General features: G+C 47.8%; 1 protein-coding gene across 4 annotated transcripts in view; it reads left to right on the top strand.

Annotated features, from left to right (window-relative positions):
* Positions 1 to 23,792, top strand: part of LOC126533192 (uncharacterized) — a 160,722-nt gene that overhangs the window by 35,399 nt on the left and 101,531 nt on the right. For 3 of the 4 annotated variants that reach the window (XM_050180467.3, XM_050180465.3, XM_055071629.2), the window contains exon 2: positions 4,123 to 4,242. In XM_050180467.3, coding sequence (XP_050036424.1) covers positions 4,123 to 4,242 — 120 coding nt within the window. Of the gene's footprint in view, positions 1 to 4,122; positions 4,268 to 23,792 lie in introns of all 4 variants that reach the window. The other variant, XM_050180466.3, reaches the window with a different exon arrangement.

The following is a 23,792-nucleotide window of genomic DNA, read 5'->3' as shown; positions in this document are numbered from 1 at the left end:
GCCATGGACACAACAGTAACCGTTGCCGCCACCCTGCCACCTGTGGCATCCCTTCTCCTTCATCATGGCCCACACTAATACTGACACAACGTTCTGGCAGTGGCACTGCCGAGGCTCCCTCCACAAACAACCCGTTCTCCGTCAACACCTCCGTGCTACTTCATGTCAACCCGACGTAATCTTACTCCAGGAAACGCACGACACTCCGGTCAACCTTCTCGGATATCAACCTTTCACCTCGAAGAACGTTCCACACGGAGTCTCCACACTCGTTCGAAAAAGAATTACCGCAACCGCACACGATCTCCACGATCGTCGCATCGAACACCTCTTTATTGAGCTCATCCCGCACAGAAAACGAAAGGAAGGAATCTTTATCCTCAATATCTACAATAGTCCATCTCAACGCCGATTTCTAACCCTCTTCAAAAAGGCCCTGAGCATCGAAGACAGCAACCCCCTTATCCTCGGAGGCGACTTCAATCTCCCGCACACAGGATGGGGTTACAGACACAGCTCTGCTGCAGGTCGTAACTTATGGTAAGACTGCCATGATCTCGGGGTTACACTCATTACTGACCCAGCTTTCCCCACTCGCCTCGGCACTTCCACTGAACGAGATACGACACCAGACCTCACTTCCACCAAAAACGCAGGCAACGCCCATTCGCGCAGCACCCAACACGACCTCGGGAGTGATCACTCTATCATCGAAATTACTCTCCCACACCTAACAGTGGTTTCGATAAGAACAAGGAACTTTACTTGGACTGGGATGTGTTCCGTAAAGGCCGTGTAACAGCAACAACGGACACTCCCATTACCTACATAGAATCATGGTCATGCGATCTACAGTCTGATACTAAATCGGCCAGCCGCACTATCACAACAGATGCCCCCACTGAGCACATGGACAGCAGACTCGCCCACCTTATCGAGGCCAAAACATTCATCCTGTCTAGATGGAAGGGACAACGGCTCAATAGGAGACTCAGACGGAAGGTCGCACTTCTCAACAAGAAAATTGAAGCGCACTGCCGCGTTCCAAGTCAACAGCAATGGACAGAGCTCTGCAACTCTCTAGACGGGCAACTTCACCACCCCCGCTCGTGGAAAATTCTCAAACATATGCTTGATAGCACCGCCACCCGCTCATATCAACAAGAACGCCTCACCAAGCATTTATTCACACAAAGCAAGACGCATGGCCAGGACCATGTTAAGAATACCTTATGTCAAAAGTACATCCCATCTGGGCCCACTCAACCTCACGGGCCATACACAGGGACCGCCAACCCTGCCTTTGATGAAAATTTCAGCGTGGCAGAGATTCATGCTGCCCTGCACAAGCTGAACAGCCGTTCGGCGCCAGGCCCAGATGGTGTTACGAATAAAACACTAAGAAATCTAGATGACCCATCGGTGCAACAACTCACCGAATACATCAACAACTGCTGACGCCAAGGGTCCATTTCTACGACATGGAAAACGGCCAAAGTAATTGTCATCCCCAAACCCGGTAAGCAATCTAGGCTCGCCAATCTCCGGCCCATCTCGCTAACTTCATGTGCAGGCAAGGTCATGGAGCACGCACTGCTAACCCATGTAAACACTCACCTTTAAGACACATCTGTTTACCCCCACTCGATAATTGGCTTTAGACAGCATCTTTCCACCCAAGAAGTTATGCTTCAACTTCAGCATCAAATCCTTGGTGGCAAATCCCTTCACACGAAGGCGATCTTGGGCCTCGACCTCGAGCACACCTTCGATAACACCAGGCACTCCACCATCCTCGAAAGCATCTCCTTGCTCAACCTTCGAGAACGCACTTACAACTACGTAAAAGACTTTCTATCCAATTGGAAGGCCTTCCTGTCGGTCGGAGACATTCGATCGGAGGAACTCTCCCTCGACAGCACGGGCACACCACAAGGGCCTGTCATTTCCCCAATGCGGTTTAATCTGGTTATGCTCGGATTACCACTAGAACTACAAAAGCTCGAAGGCATTGAACACACCATATACGCCGATGACATTACAATATGGGCTGCAAAGGGCAGTGACGGCCAAATCGGAACTGCCCTACAAGACGCCATTGACGTCGTAGAAAATTATCTTCAAGACACGGGACTCCGCTGTTCCCCTTAAAAGTCGGAGCTTCTTCTATACCGCCCCACACTCCGTGGACGCCCCCCAAGGGGCTCCACGAATAAACGCCAACGCAAGGAAATCGAACTCCACCTGAGGGATGGCAGACTCATACCCGTGGTCCCTAGCATCCGCGTTCTTGGTATGACCATAGAAGCCAACGGAGCTAACTCTAAGGCTATCTCCAAGATCCTTCGACAGATCGCTAATACAGTACATCCAGACTGCTGAAACGAGTGACCAACCGATGAGGGGGTATGTAGGAAGAAAGCCTCATCCGCCTTGTGCAATCTTTTATCATCTGTCACATTATTTACGTTGCGCTTTTTCTCAACTAGTACAAAGGTGAAAAGACTAAAGTGGACATCGTCATCAGAGGGGCCTATAAGCAGGCCTTAGGACTACCCAACCACACCAGCACGGAACTTCTACTACAATTAGGTATCCACAACAGGCTAGACGAGTTAATCAAAGCGCAACGTCGATCCCAACTGGAGCGGCTTACCCTCACGGAAACGGGCCGCACCATTCTAACAATGCTTGACATCACCTACCACCGCCAACATGGAGACAAACACCCAATACCACGCGACATTCAGCAATGGATACACGCCGACCCAATTACCAAAGACATGCACCCAGACCACAACAAAGAACGCAGGAAGGCACGAGCTCCCTCCCTCATCAAAGCTTATGCCAACACCGCGGGCGTCACCTTCGTCGACGCAGCTGAATACCAAGATGTACGGCGCTTTGCGGCGGTTATCACAGCAGGCGGCTTGCTCCGACATGCTGCCAGCATCGTTAGCCAAAATGCCGAGACGACCGAGGAAATGGCCATCGCCCTGGCCACTCTTGACCTAGCCTGTCACACCATACTGAGCGATTTTCGCGCAGCAATCAACAACTACATCAAGGGTCGTATTTCTCAACAATCACTCCGTATCTTACAACAAGCCCCGCATTCGTCTGAAAATCAAATCACCCTCGTCTGGATCCCAGCACACGCCGGCGTTGTCCACCAGTACCTCACCAACCTCAAGGAGGTTACAGACTCCGTAGCACGAGGACTAGTCAACCGTGCCGGAGACGGTGCAGGTGCACCCGCGGGACGCAACCGCCTTACAAGATACAACGACCTTGTGAAGTCATTTTACCTCGCAAGAAGAACCTTCCCCACCCCTCACCGCAAGTTAAACAGAGCACAGGCAACCACCCTTCGCCTGTTACAGACCAATACATACCCCTCCCTCACACGCTATCACATCATATACCCCGACATCTACACGAGCCAGACGTGCAAGATCTGTAAAAATCAATCAGCATCACTCCCCCACATGCTATCGGAGTGCGAACATCAATACACATACCTTAATCCCGTGACCCTCTCGTCGAGATGGCACGCCGCCCTGCGCAGCTCCCATCTCGATGACCAACTCTGGGCGACCCAGCAGGCCTACGAAGCGGTGAAGAGGCAAGATCTCGACGTCCCATCGTGGGAGGCCTAGGCCCAGCCGACTAAATTGCTGGTTCTCATTAAAGTTCACTCTCTCTCTCTCTCTGCATGTAGCATCAAGTAGGGATGTAGAATAAATTGAACTTAAGTGAAAGGACTTATTAATATATGCCACACAATATGTACTATCGTGAGCATAATTTAGAGACCGTAATACCTCAAATAAAAAGAAGTATAATAAATTTCCTTTTGCGTGACCCTGCAAGGCGAAACTGTGGCTTGGGCTGCAGTGGTTGAACACGTACACATGCGTTGTACCACTCAATTTCCTTCTTGATTTCAAGGCTGAATTTTTTTTTGCGCAGCCTTAGTGGTCTCCGCACTACTGTATGCGATATATATACATGCATTGTTTCTCAACAGAGGAATTGCCGATTTAGCTTTGCAGCCTGAAAGTCCAGCTGAGAGGACAGCTGTCCTGAAACCGGCGTGTTTATTTCGTTCCGTTCGCGCAGAGCCACTGGGTGCCCAGTGCTCCGGGGAGTTCGAGTGCCAGAACCCGGAGATGGTGCACTGCACGGATGGAATCTGCGCCTGCCGCTACGGACACCACAGTCCGTACCTCTGCAAGGAAGGTGGGCGCAACCAGTGGACGCACAGGTTACAACAAAAGTGTTAATTTAATTAATGACGGCTGCAATAAACGTCAGTACAGCAGAACCGTGTTCCCAGTTGATCATTTTCGGAGATATAACGTTCGCTACGCGTTCACTCGATATGCGCCAGCGGATTAGGCGCCCATCGCTCTAATGAGACGCAGTTTTGTGCATTACTTCTAGTCGTATCGAAAGTTGTATCGAAAGTCATCGACCAAAAACACACCGCCAATTGTAAAGCAAGTAGCCAAAAAAATAACAGAGATGTCATAATATGAACATTAACGTTCCGCTGCTGTATCTGCGGCACCAATTGATTGATTGATTGATTGATTGATTGATTGATTGATTAATTGATTGATTGATTGATTGATTGATTGATTGATTGATTGATTGATTGATTGATTGATTGATTGATTGATTGATTGGTTCGTTACAAAGGAGTCAAGCATGTGCTTCGGGCGAGTCGTCAACGCCTCGCTCGAGAATAGATAGAGTTCGCGCGCTCGGTGCCCGACTGTCGATCATCGGACCTGCTTGTGTACCGTTCTGGCTTTATAATTGTGAGCGGGAAGAGGTTTAATGTTCACTAAATTGCATCAGATTATAACTAGCGCGACATAACAACACACGCACCGGGTTTTGGCGTCTCAAGTACACAGCGTCTATCCCTTCTAGGCCCCCAGTTGCAAGACCACGAGCCGTTCTATAGCTATATGTGGCGGGGCAGCACAAGTGGTGAGGCGTAATCAACTACCATAATCCTAATCCATAAGAAAGGGGACGCCAAAGACTTGAAAAAATTATAGACCAATCAGCTTACTGTCTGTTGCCTACAAACTATTTACTAAGGTAATCGCAAATAGAATCATGAACACCTTAGACTTCTGTCAAGCAAAGGACCAGGCAGGATTCCGTAAAGCCTACTCAACAATAGACCATATTCACACTATCAATCAGGTTATAGAGAAATGTGCGGAATATAACCAACCCTTATATATAGCTTTCATTGATTACGAGAAAGCGTTTGACTCTGTCGAAACCTTAGCAGTCATGGAGGCATTAAGGAATCAGGGTGTAGACGAGCCGTATGTAAAAAATACTAAAAGATATATATAGCGGCTCCACAGCCACCGTAGTCCTCCATAAAGAAAGCAACAAAATCCCAATAAAGAAAGGCGTCAGGCAGGGAGATACGATCTCTCCAATGCTATTCACAGCGTGTTTACAGGAGGTATTCAGAGACCTGGATTGGGAAGAATTAGGGATAAAAGTTAATGGAGAATACCTTAGTAACTTGCGATTCGCTGATGATATTGCCTTGCTTAGTAACTCACGGGACCAATTGCAATCCATGCTCACTGACCTGGAGAGGCAAAGCAGAAGAGTGCGTCTAACAAATTAATCTGCAGAAAAACTAAAGTAATGTTTAACAGTCTCGGAAGAGAACAGCAATTTACAATAGGTAGCGAGGCACTGGAAGTGGTAAGGGAATACATCTACTTAGGGCAGGTAGTGACGGCGGATCCGGATCATGAGACGGAAATAATCAGAAGAATAAGAATGGGCTGGGGTGCGTTTGGCAGGCATTCTCAGATCATAAACAGCAGGTGGCCATTATCCCTCAAGAGAAAAGTGTATAACAGCTGTGTCTTACCAGTACTCACGTACGGGGCAGAAACCTGGAGGCTTACGAAAAAAAGCTTCTAGTTAAATTGAGGACGACGCAACGAGTTATGGAAAGAAAAAGCGATGGGTGTAACGTTACGGGATAAGAAAAGATCAGATTGGGTGAGGGAAGAAACGCGAGTTAATGACATCTTAGTTGAAATCAAGAAAAAATGAATGGGCATGATCAGGACATGTACTGAGGAGGGAGCATAACCGACAGTCATTAAGGGTTACGGACTGGATTCCAAGAGAAGGGAAGTGCAGCACGGGGGCGGCAGAAAGTTAGGTGGACGGATGAAATTAAGAAGTTTGCAGTTGTGACAACACTGCCACAATTAGCACGTGACCGGGGTAGTTGGAGGAGTATGGGAGAGGCCTTTGCCCTGCAGTGGGCGTAACCAGGATGATGATGATGATGATGATGATGACGATGATGATGAATTAAACCACGTCACATATTTGGTGGAGGTTTCTAGACTTTCCCCAAGCCTGGAACTCCGCAGTCCGAAGTTGCCGCCCATCATTCCTGGCGACGCAGGCCAAATACCTTCTATTTTCCGGCTTGCTGCGTCAACAGGATCCAGCCATCTTCAGCAGCTCTGACGAAAACGATGTCGAAGACTGGCTCTCATACTATGAACACGTGAGTGCCCACAACAAATGGGACGATACTCACAAATTGAACAACGCGGTTTTCTACCTCACGGGTGTCGCGGATATATAGCTAAATCTGACAAATCTGACTTTCGCACTCGGTTCGACTTCAAGACGAACTCCACGCAAGTTTCCTGTCGGCCCGCTGAAGAGCGTTTGCGTGCCTGTTACGAACAGCCCGGTGAGAACTTCACCAACTATACAGAAGAGGTCGTCGACCTTTGTAAGCGCGTCAATGCAGCAATGCCCTAATCCGATAAGAGCCGTCATATATTGAAGGGCATCGAACACGACGCCTTTGAAATGCTACTACCGAAAAAACGCACAAGCCGTCGTCGAAGTCGCTGACCTTTTTCAGAGTTACGATGAACTCCACAGGCAACGTCTCCTGACCAGGCGTTGTTCCACTCAGGATGCATCGGTTTCGAGCTTAACCGCATATCCCGACCACGGCCCCCTGCTCTGCGAGATCAAGGAGTTCATTCTTGCCGAAGACGCTCGGCAGCTGTCTTTACTTACTGCCGTTCCAAGCCCCACGCCATCTTTGACTCCAAGCCTGCAATAGGTGACACGGAGGGCAAGCATCTGAGGCTATTCTGTCTCCGCCTACACTGCCAGCGGTGTCTTATAACCTACGCCGAAGTTGCATTGCGGGCATTGCGGACATTGCTGCCGACGTTCTCGTCACCGCTGCCAGCTGTACCATCAAGTTAACTTCCTCGCGCGTTTCCCACCAGGTTACCAGCCAGCTCTGGACCATGGCACAGGCCCGAGAATCGCGTGTGCTTCTATTGTGGCCTCCCTGGTCACGTGGTACGTAGACGTCGTTCATGACTTCCCCGAGCTGACCAACCTACAAACTCCTACGCCCCTCCAGTTACGTTCTTCTCGTCGCCTCCTGAATCACATCCGACTTCTCCACGCACCGCCAATCCTTCTGCCCATGATCGCCGCTCGCCATCTCCACGATGCCGTTCGCTTTCCCAAATGCGTCGTCGTCCCGCTCCTACCGAACATGAAAACTGGTCGCTGCAGTTCCCGAGGCAAGAACTGCGTCTTTGTCGAACAGCACAAGGTCTCGCTCTTCCCCGACGAACGTTATTGAAGTATCTGTAGACGGAATTGTTGCACTTGCACTCGTCGATACAGGAGCCGCCGTTTCTGCAATTACCAGAGAACTTGTTGCTCACTCAGAAAAGTAACGGCACCCTTGACTGCACTGTTGCTCCGTACTGCAAACACACAGCACATTACTGCTGTTGCTGCACGCACTACACGCGTCACCATTCAAAGACACACGCAAACAATCGAGTCTGTTGTTCTGTCTTCTTGCTCATACGGTCTAATCTTGTGGTTGGACTTCTTTTCCGATCACAACTGACTGTTCTCCCGCCGAGGTCGAATTTTCGCCACTTCCTGCTCCCAATTAGATTATGCTGATGATTCTGCCGAAAAACTGCTCGTTGCTGATAACATTACGATATCTCCGCACTCATCTGTGATTGCGACTGCCTGCTCCAACTGTGTTACAGATGCCGTTGCCCTTTTTACACCGTCGCATATTTTCGCATATTCATTCCCTTCGCTGTCATCAGTGTCAACGGGGGCTTCACTCATATGCTCGTCTCCAACGATTATGTCTCGCCCCTGACCTTGCGTTCTGGTGAGTGCCTTAATTGCACGTCTTGAGCCCATTGTCTCGGTGACCGTCTTCGAGACACCACTCGATGGCCCCTGCTCCGAGATTAGCGCATTGGCTTGTTGCACTACTTGCTCCCCGTGTAAGCCGGACGTCTTCGACAGCTCTATGGATGCCCTGCTGAACTTTACTCAACGTTCTCAGCACATCAACCTGCTTCGCAAATGCTCCTCTGCCATCGCTTGTCAACAAGCGACTTTGGTCAGCACATCGACGGTCCACCACGAGATGGATACGGGCACCCACGCTCCGCTGCGCCAGCGACCTTAATGCGTATTACCCACGGACCGACGTGTTATTGAAAACCAAGTCAGTCATACGAGGTCTGTTAGAAAAGTATCCGACCTTCTTTTTTTTTTTTTTTTTTTGCGGACACCTGTTGGATATGAAACAAGCGCTCTTGCATCTGCCGATCTTGAACCTTCGTGCGCATGCGCAAATTTTTTCACGCCTGCCGAGAGCGTCAGTCGCTGGGACGCAGCGCACAGAGAAACAAATTCAACAAGAGGGGACACTCGGCAAAAACTGGCAACAGGAAACACGTTAGTGAACGCGTCCGTTAGTGAACTCGAGCATCAGAAAGAAAGAATATGAAATGAACTTACGGACAACGTTTTATATTTTTTTAGTTTTTCCACTAAAACTAAAAAAAGTTTTGCGTGTAAATGAACTAATACTTTGCAACTTATTTTTCTTGCGTTGCCTAGCAACAACCTAGCGGCATGCCAGACGCGCGTGCATACGTCATGCGCCAGACGTGCCACAGGAGCGAGCGAGGCCTGCAGCGCAGGCGAAGCTCGCGTGCACGGCGACCCGTCTGTTTTGGATGTAGCCCGTTTTTTGGGGCTCGTGGCGTTCCCTTGTGTTCCGTCTGCATTTCGACACGGCACCGCTGCACTACTGGACTACAGCAAGGTGAGGAATTTTGTTTGACAGTCTGTGAGGCACTTCAAGCACATTTAGGTTTACCGCGCAAAACTGAAGCAACGCAGTTATCGAAAAACAGCTCCGCCGTCCAAGCGTAGTTAATTAGAGTTAATTACTCGTACTGGGAGATGTTTGCGACGCTTTCTGGGAGCCCAAGCATTATTATAACTTATTTCGGTAGTTTTTGGGCACGCTCGCCGCATCTGGCTTTGTGACGAAAAGCACCTCGGCCGTGTGACGCAGTTTCGCGTGTACTGAATCTTACCGGGACAAGTTTTGGCGCTTTCTCTGACCCCAGACGTTATTGTAACTAATTTCACTACTTTTTGGGGTAGTTTTCAAGCACAGTGGCCGCGCTCGGCGTAGTGGTGCAGTTAGCAAAAAGCAGCTCGGCTGTGTGCCGCGGTTAGCTTCGCGTGTAGAGAATCTTGCTGGGAGAAGTTCGTGACGCACTCTCTGACCCCAAAATTATTGTAATTCATTTCATAACATTTTCGGATACTTTTGAGGCATACTCGCCGCGCCTGGGGTTGTGAAGCTGTTAGCAAAAAAGTAAGCCGGCGGTGGTGAATCAGTTTTGCGAGTACTGAATTTTTAGTGGGACAAGCTTGTGAAGCTTTTTATCGCCCTGCAACAACATACATCTTATTTCGGTACTCACGCTTGTCGAAAACGCGACGAGCGATCGCCGAGAGTGATAACACGGGAGTGTGTTGCTTGCGCCGGCAGGACGCGTAAAAGATAACAGCGAGGAGCTCAAGAACTTGACATTTCTGTCTTCTGAGAGACTGAAAACAGGCTGTGCACCCAGGAATCCGTCTTGAGTGCGACTAGAAGGCATTCTGCGAGCGTGAAACATGGTATGGCTTGAGAGCCTGTGTTTAGCCACCTCTGTGTACTTGGCGTACCATCGCATCGACTGAGGCCAGGTTGTTTTGAAAACGCGCAGTCTTTCGTGTATTTGTGCTCTTAAAGTGCAGGAAATAATGGCCGGGAAGGGAGGGATGCTTGAAAATCGGACGTTTTCTTCAGATTTTATGGCATTGTTTAGGAGGAGTCTATTTGCTACGAAATATATGTAAAAGTGAATTTATCTGTAAGGCCGCTCATTCACCACTTACGCATGTTTCGTCTCTACACGCAATATTCCTTTTACGTCAATATACCAAAATTATACATGCTTGTAATTTACATTTTTTTCAGCTGGTGGCATCCGGTGGAGCTTCGTACGGCACCGACTGCTGCTTACCTGGTGCCACAACTTTGGATGAATGCATAAGAAGCCCGTAACGAGCATATATATAGAGCAAAATAAACTTTTCATCATTTCAGAAGACATCCTGCGTTTTCTTTATGAAAGTGCAGGCGACACAGATTCGGTGGAAGCTTGTAAAGATCGTTCGCAATCATTTTTACTAAATAATAGAACGATTCCGCGCCGAGGCCGCATGTGCTTCAGTAGTAGAAGCGAAAAACTTAAAAAAAAAATGCCGCGCCGATCAGCGGAGCAGGCGTGGCGTGTACCAACTGGCGTTCAATATGATCGCGCCCAAAACCGAAACCCGAACGTGTTAATACCATTCGCTTGGTGCACTACAGTCAATTCGGACGCTGGGCTGTATGGGAGTGTCTGCTGTTGTTTAAATTTCTTTCTCTATGCGCAGCGTTTGAGTGAGGTAGTGCGCAGTGCTCTCGTCGGTTTTTATTCCAAGGAAAATGGCGGAGCCACTGGAGCAGCGCTACTGCATCAAATTTTGCCAGAAACTGGGGGACAGCCAAGTGGAAACCATTCGGAAGATTCAGACGGCTTTCGGTGACAATGCTAGGTGCAGCACACAGATTAAGGGGTGGTACAACCGGTTTAAAGACGACCGCACATCGGTGGAGAGCGAGCCACGCTCCGGTCGGCCATCAACATGCCGAAATGACGAGGTCATTGCCGAAGTGAACGCTGTCGTGATGCGGGATCGTCGTGTGACTATCCGAGAAATTGCGAAAGAGGTGAGCATCAGCACTTTCCGCACATTCCATTACGACCGAATATTTGGCCATGAAGAGAGTTGCGGCGAAATTCGTGCCGAAGCTGCTCGTGGTGGGGCAAAAGCAACTTCGTGTTGAAGTCTCACAGGACATGCTGGATTCCACAAACAGTGACCCCGACTTCATGAACACCGTTATCACTGGTGACGAGTCTTGGGTGTACGGGTACGGCCCGGAAACCAAATTCCAGTCGTCACAGTGGAAGCATCCCACGTCACCAAGACCAAGGAAGGCCCGCCAAGTGATGCTAACTGCTTTCTTTGACTCCCGCGGTGTGGTACACCACGAGTACGCACCACAAGGTCAAACAGTCACCAAAGAGTACTATAGGGATGTCCTCCGTCGCCTACGTGATGCTGTACGGCGCAAGACACCGGAGTTGTGGTCAACAAGAAATTGGCGCATCCATCATGACAATGCTCCTGCACATTCCTGGCACTTCATTCAGACTTTTTTGGCGAAAAACCTGATTTCTGTAGTTCAACAGGCTCCTTACTTTCCTGGTATGGCCCCTGCGACTTCTGGCTGTTTCTCAAAATCAAGAGGCCATAGAAAGGAGCACGATTCCAGACAAAAGAGGGCATTATGGCTGCAACGACAGCTGAGCTAAACTCCATTCCAAAAGAGGCCTTCTCGGAATGCTTCTAACAATGGCAGCACTGCTGGGAGAAGTGTGTGGAGTCCCAAGGAGACTACTTTGTGGGTGATTAAGTTTCCAACACTCCAGTTGTGCCAATTATTTTTCTTTTCCGCCAAAGGTCGGATACTTTTCTAACGGACCTCGTATACTTCAACGCGCAGTTGTCCAGCCTTCTAACAGTCCCTGGGCGTCTCCTGTAGTCCTTGTAAAGGGAAAAAAGTTGCAATTTCGCCCGAAACGCGAAGCGTCGAGTGTGATAGCAAATTAGTAGACAGCTATACGAAGTAAAAATTAGTTTTATCGCCCGTATAAACTTGCAAACATTCGCTTACTAACTAACTTGCCAAGCACGCTGTCACAAAATCACAGGTAAATATGAACACATCTCGCTCGATGAACGCGTAAACTTGCTGTCAAAACACTGAAATGAGCAAGCGCTGCAGCAGCCAAAAAAATAAAAAAATATGGGGTTTGACGTGCCAAAACCACTTTCTCATTATGACGCACGCCGTAGTGGGGGACTCCGGAAATTTGGACCAACTCGGGTTCCTTAACGTGCACCTTAATCTAAGTACCACGGGTGTTTTCGCATTTCACCCCCATTTAAATGCGGCCGCCGCGACCAGGATTCGATCCTGCGCCTTCGTGCTTAGCAGCCCAACACCATAGCCACTAACGCGGCAGCAGCGAGCTAATTGACCTTCTTGATGTCTCTCGCTGCAACGCGAATTATATATCGAAAGCGCAGCGCATACGAAGCTACCGGCCCTCCGCTTGTTTTGTCCACATCGCAGATCGCTTTGAAAATGAGGCCCGCGCGGCCGCGCCATAAGCAACAGCCATCGGAGTATAACGTCCCTCTATCCCACCCCGTCCCTCGCGCGCGACGGAAGATGGCGCGCTTGCGCACCGCCTTCCACCCTCAGCCGCGATCAGCGAGGGTCCAAGTAAAAGCTTGCGACGGTCAGCCGCGATCGTCGGCTGACCCTCGCAAGCTTTCACGCGCACATACAGCGTACGGCGCGCGGCGACGATGTTATCGAGTTTGGACTTTAACGAAACATCACGGCGACGGCGAAGGCATAAATGCGCTTGGATTGTCCATATATTTGCTATCGCAATAAAAGATGGATCCATCCGTGCTTGCGTGGACTACTATAGTTTTAACAGGATAACGGGTGGAGACGTGTATCCGTTGCCGCGCATCGACGACGCTCTAGATTCTTTGATAGGCGCGGAATACTTTTCACTCGACTTCATCATCATCATCATCATAAGCCTGGCTACGCCCAGTGCGGGGCAAAGGCTTACGGCTTACGGTTTACGGCAAATCGTTACGGACTTCGAATCCAGTCCGTAACCCTTAAGGACCACCGGTTATCTTCCCTCCTCATTACATGCCCTGCCCATGCCCATTTCTTTTTCTTGATTTCAACTAAGATGTCATTAACTCGCGTTTCTGCCCTCACCCCAATCTGCTCTCTTCTTATCCCCCCTTAACGTTACACCCATGATTCTTTCCATAGCTCGTTGCGTCGTCCTCAATTTAAGTAGAACCCTTTTCGTAAGCCTCCAGGTTTCTGCCCCGTAGATGAGTACTGGTAAGACACAGCTGTTATACACTTTTCTCTTGAGGTATAATGGCTACCTGCTGTTCATGATCTGAGAATGCTATTGGCAAGTGCCCCTGGCTCTGGCCAATCGCCCAGAAACAGCTTTCGTAACACCAGGCCGCCTGTATGTATTTAAGATTATGCCGTTTGGGCTTTGCAATGCCCCTGCTACTTTTGAACGGATGATGTACAATCTCCTCTGTGGGCTAAAATGAAGGACGTGCTTATTTTACCGTGATGATGTGGTTGTCTTTTCTCCTGACTTCGCCACTCACCTGTGCAGTCTCGAGCAGGTCTTGCAGTGCATACTTAGCGCAAGCCTCCAACTCAACATGAAGAAATCTCGCTTTGGAGCCAAGCAACCAACGATACCTGCACACATGATTTCTAAAGACAGCATTTTACCCGATGCTTCGAAACTTCGCGCCGTCACTTAGTTCCCGAAACCCACGTCCCTGAAGGAACTCCTAAGCTTCATCGGGATCTGCTCGTACTTTCGTCGTGTTATCAGGAATTTTGCTAATATCATTGCTCAGTTGACACAACTCCTGCGAGGCAACGCTGGCCTGTTTACCTGGTCCCCAGCGTGTGAGTCAAAACTAACGAAAATGCGGCCTTTGGCGCCCAAACCTTTGTACAGGACTGCATTGCGTACGCTAGTTACTGACCAAACATATAACAAAAATGTTGCTTCCGACTTCTTCCTAATCTTTTTTCACAACATAACTCAAGCTGTAACTACTAGTACGCTGAAGTTTTATTTGTCATTCCGAATAGCGACGTTCAAAAGGCAGATACAGGGCACTATACACTTGATTGCTATCTTTCGGTGCGGAGACAGGGCTGCCTGTGCTGTTTTCAACGCCAGCTGTCCATGAGTTCCGCGCCGCGTCCGGCGCGCCGCGGATGGCTGTTCGACCGAGACGAGACTTGCAATGAGGTTCTGTCGGTGACAGAAAACTATTGCGTCAATATGGACCAGTGCACAGTATTGCGTGGTGCGGTGTGGTGTGGTGGGATGTGCCCTGGCGAATATGCACCACACGAATTTTAAGATTTATTTATTATTTATTTTATTTATTCAAAATACACCTAAAGGACCTCTGAAAGAGGGTATTATATAGGGGGGGGGACACGTGAACACACTATTATAACTATTTGTGAGATAAATGGAACAAACGCGACAATAAACGATATCCTGGACGCTGCTATCACCTTCATCAGTGCTGACCATTCTGCTGACTTTGGCGACAAGGGGCCAACTCGTCTGGAAACCAGGATTCGCCGGCAGCCTACTTAAGTCAGCGGACAGCGGGGATCCTTTGCAGTCAGCGGCGAGTGCGTTGCCGAAGCTAACATGTTGTATTCCAACAGGTAGCGTGTCATTTGGCTGATATCTCTCGACTTTGAATTTGCTGCTGACTGCCCACTGTGTACTCCTTTCCTGCATGACAATGACGGAGTGTATTACCTGCCACAAGTCACGGCCCGGTGATGGCAGATTCATAACCTTCGCGAGTTGTAAATATTCTTATCATTTGGGTCAGAACTGTTCTGGAATTGCGCCGAAGACCTTTAATACAATGGGTACCGCAAAACGAGACGTGTGGCTATGGAAGACATGCAGAACTGCAAAAAAACGCACAGTTGGTTCCAGCTCTCAGTCTGACGCTGCCGAGGTCGATGACAGTACGGGCGTGGAATCGGCATTGCTTCCGGAACTACAAGATATAAAAAAAAGAAGTCTACAACGCTTACCGGAGCTTTATACAAGGTTGATTCGTTGCTCATTTTGAGAACACAGATGTCCACATTAACCACAACAGTCAAAGAATTCAAGAGCTCGGTGAATTATATGTCTCAACAGTAGGATTCTGTTCTCGAAGAATTAAAAGCCGCCAAGGAACAAGCGTCTTCTCGAGATGCAGAAATATACACCTTCAGAGCAGCTGTCCAGACGCAAGCCGAACTTCTAGAACGGTTACGAGCAGAACTAAATGACAGTGAACAGTACAGCCACAACATGAACTTGGTCTCAACGAAGAAACGGACGAAAACCTCAATGAAGCTTGTGTAATATCGCCGCAAAGCAGAAGTCAAAAGTTTTCCCTGTCAGAAGTTGAAACAATCCACCGTCTACCGGGCAGACTCGACACTATTCCTAGGATTCTTGTGCACTTCACTTCTATTGCATCCACAGAATAGTTTTTTGAAGCCCGCAGGAAGCTTCAAAATATTTGCGAACCTGGAAAGCGCCAAACAATACTTTTCAACGACAACTTGACAAGATTCAATCGAGACTTATTCTGGCGTGCAAAGACTAGGGCAAAACAGAATGAGTACAGGTTTGCTTGGATTAGGCGTGGCAAGATTTATGTCAAAAAGACCGAAAACTAGACCCTTCTTCGAATAGCCAGACCGGCAGACTTAGATCAAATTATGTAACTACTACATTAACCAGCTCGCGCAGCGCATGGAAGCACTTGAGAGTAAAGTAGGAGCTATAGAGAATAAAATAGTAGCAGTTGAAAACAAGATGGCGATAAAGGCCAAGTCAAAGGTTCGTAGGCGAGCTGCAGCTAATGACGGTACTGGGACGGCGCCGAAGGTTCATCAAAATCTAAACTAGCAAAATGGCGGGCACTCAAAAGGATCTAGTAATTTGGCAGTGAAATTGTGCTAGCTTTCAAAGGCGCAAGACTTCGCTGCAACAGTACATTACAGCTGAGGCCAAAAGGCCTCAAGTAATATTGCTACAGGAGACACTGTGTGTTACACCCACCCTCGCCGGCTACAAATCGGTGGCGGCAAGGGGGGAGTCCAAGAGAGGTATAGCTACGCTAGTGAGCAAAAAGCTCGCATACGTTGAACATGACATTCAGCCAGGTCGCGACAGAATGGAGGTGCTTCTCGTTGAGGTTATCCCCAACAGCTGGCTTAAACAAAGCGTGTTCATACTCAATGTTTACAGCCCACCATCCGATCAGAGAAAGTCTTTCCACTCCCTGTTTATCAACGCGGCTTCGCTTGCTAGAGATTCACCGTTAGTAATCGCGGGAGACTTCAACGCCCCACACAACGTATGGCGGTACATCAGGCAGACGGCTAAGGGCACAAATCTAGCTCGGGCCATCGATGACCTAGCGCTAACAGTCATCACCGATCCCCGTTTCCCCACGAGACTGGGCACGTCGGTGGCTAGACACAACCCCCGATCTCGCCCTTATCAGAAATGTAGAGCAAACAACCTGGGATAACAAGCAAGAAAACCTGGGCAGCAATCACTTCATCATTAGTGTTACCCTTCAGGTCAGAGCCCCCCAGGCCAGGGAACTTAAAATGACGGACTGGGATGCTTTCCGTAAGCTCAGAAAGGAGGACACGGGCGAATACGCCAGCTTCAGCGAACTCGTCGAGACACTCAGAGCAGATGTTGAAAAGGCTACAAAAACTATTCAAACCGAGTTCGAGGTTTCCAGGATGAACCCGCACCTCGCACATCTCTTGGAAGCTAAAGCCTCTATTTTGAGGCGATGGAAAACACAAAGGCTTAACCGGAGGTTGCGAAAGAAGGTTGCCGCACTTAACAGGGAGATTGAACAGTACGGCACCGAGTTAGCTAGGCTACAATGGGATGAAATCTGTTCAGCAGTCGATGGGCGCATGCGCACAGGCGCAAAATGGAATCTCCTTAAACACATGCTAGATGACACGCAAACCAAAAGCAATCAAAGACAGACATTGTGTCGCCTCATTCACAGGCACAAACAAGAAGGAGGAACCGAACAAACGCTCTTAGACGAGGTAACCAATAGATATCTCCCGCTAGGCGCAGCACACTCAGAGGAATATCCCAACATCGAATGTGACACGGCAAAGGAGCTCGATGACCCCTTCACGGAGTCCGAAATCAGAGCAGTACTTCACAACTTAAATAGCAGGTCAGCCTCAGGTCCGGACGGCATCTCAAACAGACTGCTAAGGAATCTGGATGATAGCTCAATTGAGCTGCTAACGAAAGAGGTCAACAAGACTAGGGACGAGTGGACGAGTGGAAAGCGGCCTCGGTTGTGCTTATCCCGAAACCGGGTAAGCCCCTAAACCTTGACAATCTAAGGCCGATATTGCTAACCTCTTGCGTAGGCAAGGTAGCGGAGCATGCGATCCTTCACAGGATATCGGATTACATAGAACGAAACGAACTGTTCCCGCACAACATGGTTGGCTTCAGGCCCGGCCTTTCCACACAGGACGTAATACTACTCCTTAAGAAGCACATTTTCGATAACAGCACTAGGGATGTTAGGGGCATCTTAGCCCTTGACCTGACCAAGGCCTTTGACACCGTATCTCATCGATCTGTCCTGCAGGCCACGGCCAGCCTAGGTCTGGGAGCAAAGTTTCAGGCTTTTGTTAGATCATTCCTCATGAACAGAACAGCCACCATCAGGATTGCGCAACTCAAGTCAGATGAGTTCGCACTAGGGGCCAGAGGCACTCCCCAAGGAGCAGTCATCTCCCCCTTACTGTTCAACATAGTCATGAAGGGCTTATCGGAGAGGCTCAGATCCCTTCCTAATATAAGCCATTCGCTATACGCGGACGATATCACGATTTGGTGCGCGGGAGGATCACTCGCCGAGGTAGAGCACGCGCTACAATCAGCCCTAGACGTAACGGAGTCCTACCTGGAAGACAGAGGCCTCCAACTATCCCCAAACAAATCTGAATTGTTACTGTAGAGGCCGGCCAGGCAAGGTGTTAGGGGGCTCACGCCCCTTAACCAACTTCCCATATCCCTCTTTGCAAGAAACGGGCAGCCCATTCCTCAAGTCGAATCTATCCGAATCCTAGGATTACTGATTGACGCGCGTGGATTAACGCCAAAACGCTCACGCGCATCACGGCCAAAACCAAGAGCATGCTGAGACTCGTTGCTAGAGTATCCGGAAGAAAGAAGGGACTAGGTGAAGGTAACTTCTTCAGGATTCATCACGCTTTCCTAATGAGCCACATCAACTATGTAGCCTCGGCCCTTAACTGGCCAAAACCGAAAAGAATAAGCTTAACATTCTCATGCGCAAGAGCATCAAAAAGGTATTGGGGTTACCAGTAACCACTTGCTCGGACAGGTTAAGCAAACTCTGTATGCATAACGACATTGATGAAGTGATCGAAGCGCTGGTCACCGCTCAGGTAGTCAGGCTCTCGTCAACAAGGGAAGGCAGACGCATCCTAGACGAGGCCTGTATGGCTCCAAGAATTCTCAATGAACGGAAAATCGCCTTATCCAGGGAGGCACGGGCAACCTTTGTGGTCAGCCCATTCCCTCGGAATATGCACCTACAATACAATGTAGGGAGGCGAAAAGCACGAGCACGGGCGATATTACAAAAGGCCAGCGAGAATCAAGATTCGACTGTCTTTGTCGACGCGGCTCAGTACGGCAACTCTAGCACGTTCGCGTTGGCAATCATTGACGTAAAAGGGGAATTACGCTCTTTGGCCTCGGTTAGGTTAGCTACGAGCGGAGTCGCGGAACAGGTCGCCATAGCCCTGGCCATGACCGACCCCTCGCGCACCAACGTTTTCACCGACTCACGAGCGGCCATCAAAGCTTTCGAATCGGGTAACCTAGCCCAAGAGGCTGCCTCCATTGTGGAAAAGAGAACAAACCCTGGCACTCACTTCATCTCTTGGTTTCCCGCCCATATGGGTGCGGACGTTCATCAGAACATACCTAACCTCAACGAGCTTGCCCATGACCGTGCGCGAGATCTAACGCGCCGCGGCGGCATGGAGGCCTTATGGGGACAGGATGAAATCCAGCAGAACGATCCGCTCCTCACTTTTCACGAGATAACATCTCATTATCGGCTTCGTAGGAGGGCCTATCCTCTTCCTCACCCGAAGTTTACTGGTCTCAATCAGTTTCACTTAGAATGCTCCAGACGGGCTCATTCCCCTCGCTGGGCTTTCTCAGCCGTATCTACACAGACGTCGATTCAAGCTGTCCGGACTGAAACGAGATTTATTGTTCCTTAGCGCACATGCTCTGGCAATGCCCCGTGTTACCTAACGGCCCTCTATCCAGCGAAGCCGACTGGGAAGAGGCACTCCGGAGCCCATCGCTCCAGACACAACTAGAGGCAATCCAGAGATCCCAATAAAGGGCGGAACATCACGGTATTCCTGCCCCGACTTGGACGCGGCCAGCGGCTTCCGCGGGTCCCCGATATGGGCCCCCGCTGAAGCTCCTCAGGATCAAATAAAGTTCATTGTCTGTCTGTCTGTAACTACTATGGCCAACGCCTGCAGCCAGATCCCAAACTTTAAGTCTTTTAAGGACACATTTGGTAACAGCTCAGAGAATGAATTTACTGTCTTAAACACTAATATCAGAAGCCTTCGAAAATACTGGGAAGAATTTAAGCTAGTTGCCACATCGGGAATAGGATTTGTTGACGTATTTGTCCTGACAGAAATCAATGTTGCAGATGCATGCATGCATGCGTTTTCAGTGCCAGGCTATCAATGCCGTTTTGTGACGCGGCCTCGCCTACGAGGGGGCGGGATCGCTATCTTTATTAGAGATACGTTTGAGGTTGCATCCATTGACGTGAACGTCGTTCATGCGGAATGCGTAGCGCTGACAGTATCTTGCGGTATTCGATCTTTAAGGTTGCTAGCTCTGCATCTGCCACCTTGCAACAGTGTTACCCGTTTTCTTCTGGAACTCGAAGAAATGTTGATCTCATGGAATTCATTGGAAGAATTATGTTTACTGGGAGACATAAATATAAATACCCTACGTTCCACAGTAGCCTCTGTATCCGATTACTTCTCCCTCTTGTCCTCATACGGTATTGCTAATACTATAACCGCTCCCACCCGGGAAGAAATACTTGATGTTGAGTTGATAGTTGACCACGTAACATGTTTAGACCATATCGCTTCACGCGCTCCTAACTACTCCTTTGCTTCCTGTGTTATTTTGCAACGTTTCGCGGATCACTATCTCATCGCTTGTCGTTCGTCTCCATCTTCCCCAACGCCAACTGCTCGTCGAACCACCACACGCAATAACTCAATTTATATCACTATAACCGACCAGAGGGTCTTAGACAACCTCATTAACAGTTTTAATTGGATGGCTATAACTGATTCAAGTTCACCGCAGGAGGTACATAGTATCTTTTGCTACCAAATAAAAGAGTTTCAAAACATTTCTAAACGCGTTGCAATACAGAAGCATAGAAAGGATTATAACTGGTTGACCGCGGAAATATTTCGTGCCATTTCTTACAGAGACATTGCTCTGGAAACGGTGTAAACATGCCTTAAAGAATAAAAACCTACGTCTAGAGTACAAAGCCCTAAGAAATAGGGTGGTTGCTTTGATAAGATACACAAAACGCCAGTACTTTTTCGAAAATTTTCAGCAGTCATCGAGGAATGCGACAAAAACATGGTCACTGATAAATTATCTTCGTGGCAAAAATGCCTCAAACATGTGCCCGATTTCTTTTTTTCCGGGCGAATCAGCCAAGGTCGCAGATAAATTCAACCATTTGTTTGCACTGGCTTCCGAGAACGCATGTTCATGTCAGACTGTCCAATACACGCTTAAAGAATTCCTTTCAGCGTCCGCATTTCTACCTAGAATTTCAGAAAGTGAACTCCGTTAAATAATTTTCAGCTTTAAGCGCAGTAAGCCTCCTGGAATCGACGGTTTATCAGCGAATATGCTACAAAGGAACTTTGCAGCTTTATCCGATTTACTACTCTTCATGTTGAACAATTTTCTTGATACCGCGCTTATCCCAAAAGAGCTTAAGACCACAATCGTTAAACCACTTTTTAAAGGAGGGAAAAGGGATGACATGAAAAACTATTGACCTATTTCTATACTACCCATACTTTCTCACATTACTAAAAATTTCTCTTAAAATCCATGACATCTTTTGTTGAAAAATTTTCAATTTTGTCGACTCGTCAGTTTGGTTTTGTTACCGGTCGTGGCACCGTAGCCCTTCTGGAGGAGTTCTCGGATGAACTCTTTTCAGCTCTTTATCAAAATCTGTTTAGCGTTGCTTTATTTTTGGACATATCTAAAGCTTTCGATAGAGTTCATCACAGAATTCTTTTACAAAAATTATATTCCAGTGGTTTTAGGGGTCAATTTTACGATGTCCTCAAAAACTATCTCGTAGAACGGTCACAAGTGGTTGTCTTGGATAAAACGATAAATGGAAGTGGTGAGCTTCCACTGAAAGCCGGAGTTCCTAAATGTTCCATTCTATCACCTCTACTTTTCAATATATTTATTGATGATTTATCTCGGGTTGTTTCAAAATGTTCGATATTTCAATACGCTGACGACACTGTATTCCTGTCAAAACATTTTTCGTACAGCATGGCTATCTCGAATCTTCAGAATAATGTGGGCAAAACAATGACTTGGTTCGTTGATAACTCTCTAAAGGTTAACGCCTTAAAAACCCAACTTGTTTGCTTCAGATCCCGTTAAAGTTAACCGTAATCGATGCACCGATTTTACTTCACAGTCGGAACTGTCATCCTTGTCGATGCGAGCCGGTTAACTACGTGAACTCGGTAAAATACCTGGGAGTATTCTTTGACAGCGATATTTCGTGGCATAGTCAAAAATCGCACATTTCCGATAAGCATAGGAGCGCTGCGTGGTTATTCTTTCACATCAAATCTATCGTTCCGCTTCCAGTAAAAAAAAAAAAAAAAAAACTATTGCGCATGTCTTGGTCTACAGCACTTTTCGATATGGGATTGTTGTTTTTGATTTCTGCCCCACCCGATGGCAAAACCGTGTTGATTCTTTGTTAAGAAAACATACTAAAAAACATAGCCTACAACACTCCATCAATCACAAATGATAACAGCTCAGCGCTTGGCCTTCCATGCTTCTCGACTCTGTTTACGAAAACTGCGGTGCTATGGGCATTTTTGGTTCAATGATTTCAAAGTATGTTACACAGCCCCTAGAAGCCTTCGTGGTACTGTTCGCTTTGTAGTTCCGCGATCCTCCACAAGATATGGTGAAGCTAGGGGTTGTGTTTATGTGCCAAAAGTTCTGAACGATTTGCCAAATGAGGCATTCTCCATTACATCAAAAAAGGTATTTAAAACCATGATTTATTCACTGTAGCATGGTTACTTCAACCTTTGTCGCAAATGCAGTTCATCATTTCTAAAACATGTACATCTTGCCGTCTTGGTGTCTATTATTGATTCTTGCTATATGTTTTGCTTCTTGTTCGTGTTAAGCTTCCTAACTGTTCATCCTCCTGCATTTTCTTGCCAGATGTCTACAGTAAAGTAAATATTGCACGCTCGTCCGCTGATTTTGCCGGGCCAAGTCCCTCAATCCACTTGTGGATTTGACAGACCCGTTTCTTGTATTCTGTATTCCTTTGTGCAATAAAAATTATTATTATTATTATTATTATTATTATTATTATTATTATTATTATTATTATTATTATTATTATTATTATTATTATTATTATTATTACGAGGTCGCCTAGGCGACTGTGACGTGGATGGATGGATGGATATTATGAGCGTCCCCTTTGGAACGGGGCGGTGGGTTGCACCACCAAGCTCTTGCTATTATACTGCCTAATATCCTACCTAGGTTAAATATGAAAAAAAAACAGAAAAGGAAAAAATAAACACGATGAATTCCCATAACCACATTTCTGACCCCCTATTGTGACCTTTGTTTTTGTACCTCTCCGTTTTTTGTCGTTTCCCTACTTCCACCAATCTTCCAATCGCCTCTTGTTTAGTTACTTTGGACATGTTTACTTTCCCCCTGCTCTCGCTAAACTCAAGGCCTCCAAGGAGGCCAGTGGTGCCTAAACCGACCGCTGGTCAGATATCTTTACATTCTAATAAAACATGCTCCATCGTTTCCCTAGCTTTACCGCAGCAAGCACATGCTTCGTTTTCCTTCTTAAATCTCGCTTTATAGGTGCATGTTCTAAGGCATCCCGATCTCGCTTCGAAAAGTAATGAGCTTCCCTTTGAGCTGTGATAAATTGTTTCTTTCCTGATTTTGGTTTTTACTCTTTAGTTACTCATGGCAGGTTTCTTTTTCATTGCCGCCTCCCATGAGATTATTTCAGCCACTCTGACTTACGCTTGACGTTCTTTGTTGCTGTGTTGCTCACCGTACAGGCCGCACAATTGCTGGTAAGCTTCCTAGTTATTTTCTTCCACTGGGAATCAATGTTTTTCCTGTACA

Source organism: Dermacentor andersoni, chromosome 7, assembly GCF_023375885.2.
Source record: "Dermacentor andersoni chromosome 7, qqDerAnde1_hic_scaffold, whole genome shotgun sequence".
Taxonomy (NCBI): Eukaryota; Metazoa; Arthropoda; class Arachnida; order Ixodida; family Ixodidae; genus Dermacentor; species Dermacentor andersoni.
The sequence above is the reverse complement of the archived record's forward strand: the minus strand, read 5'-3'. Positions and strand labels throughout refer to the sequence as shown.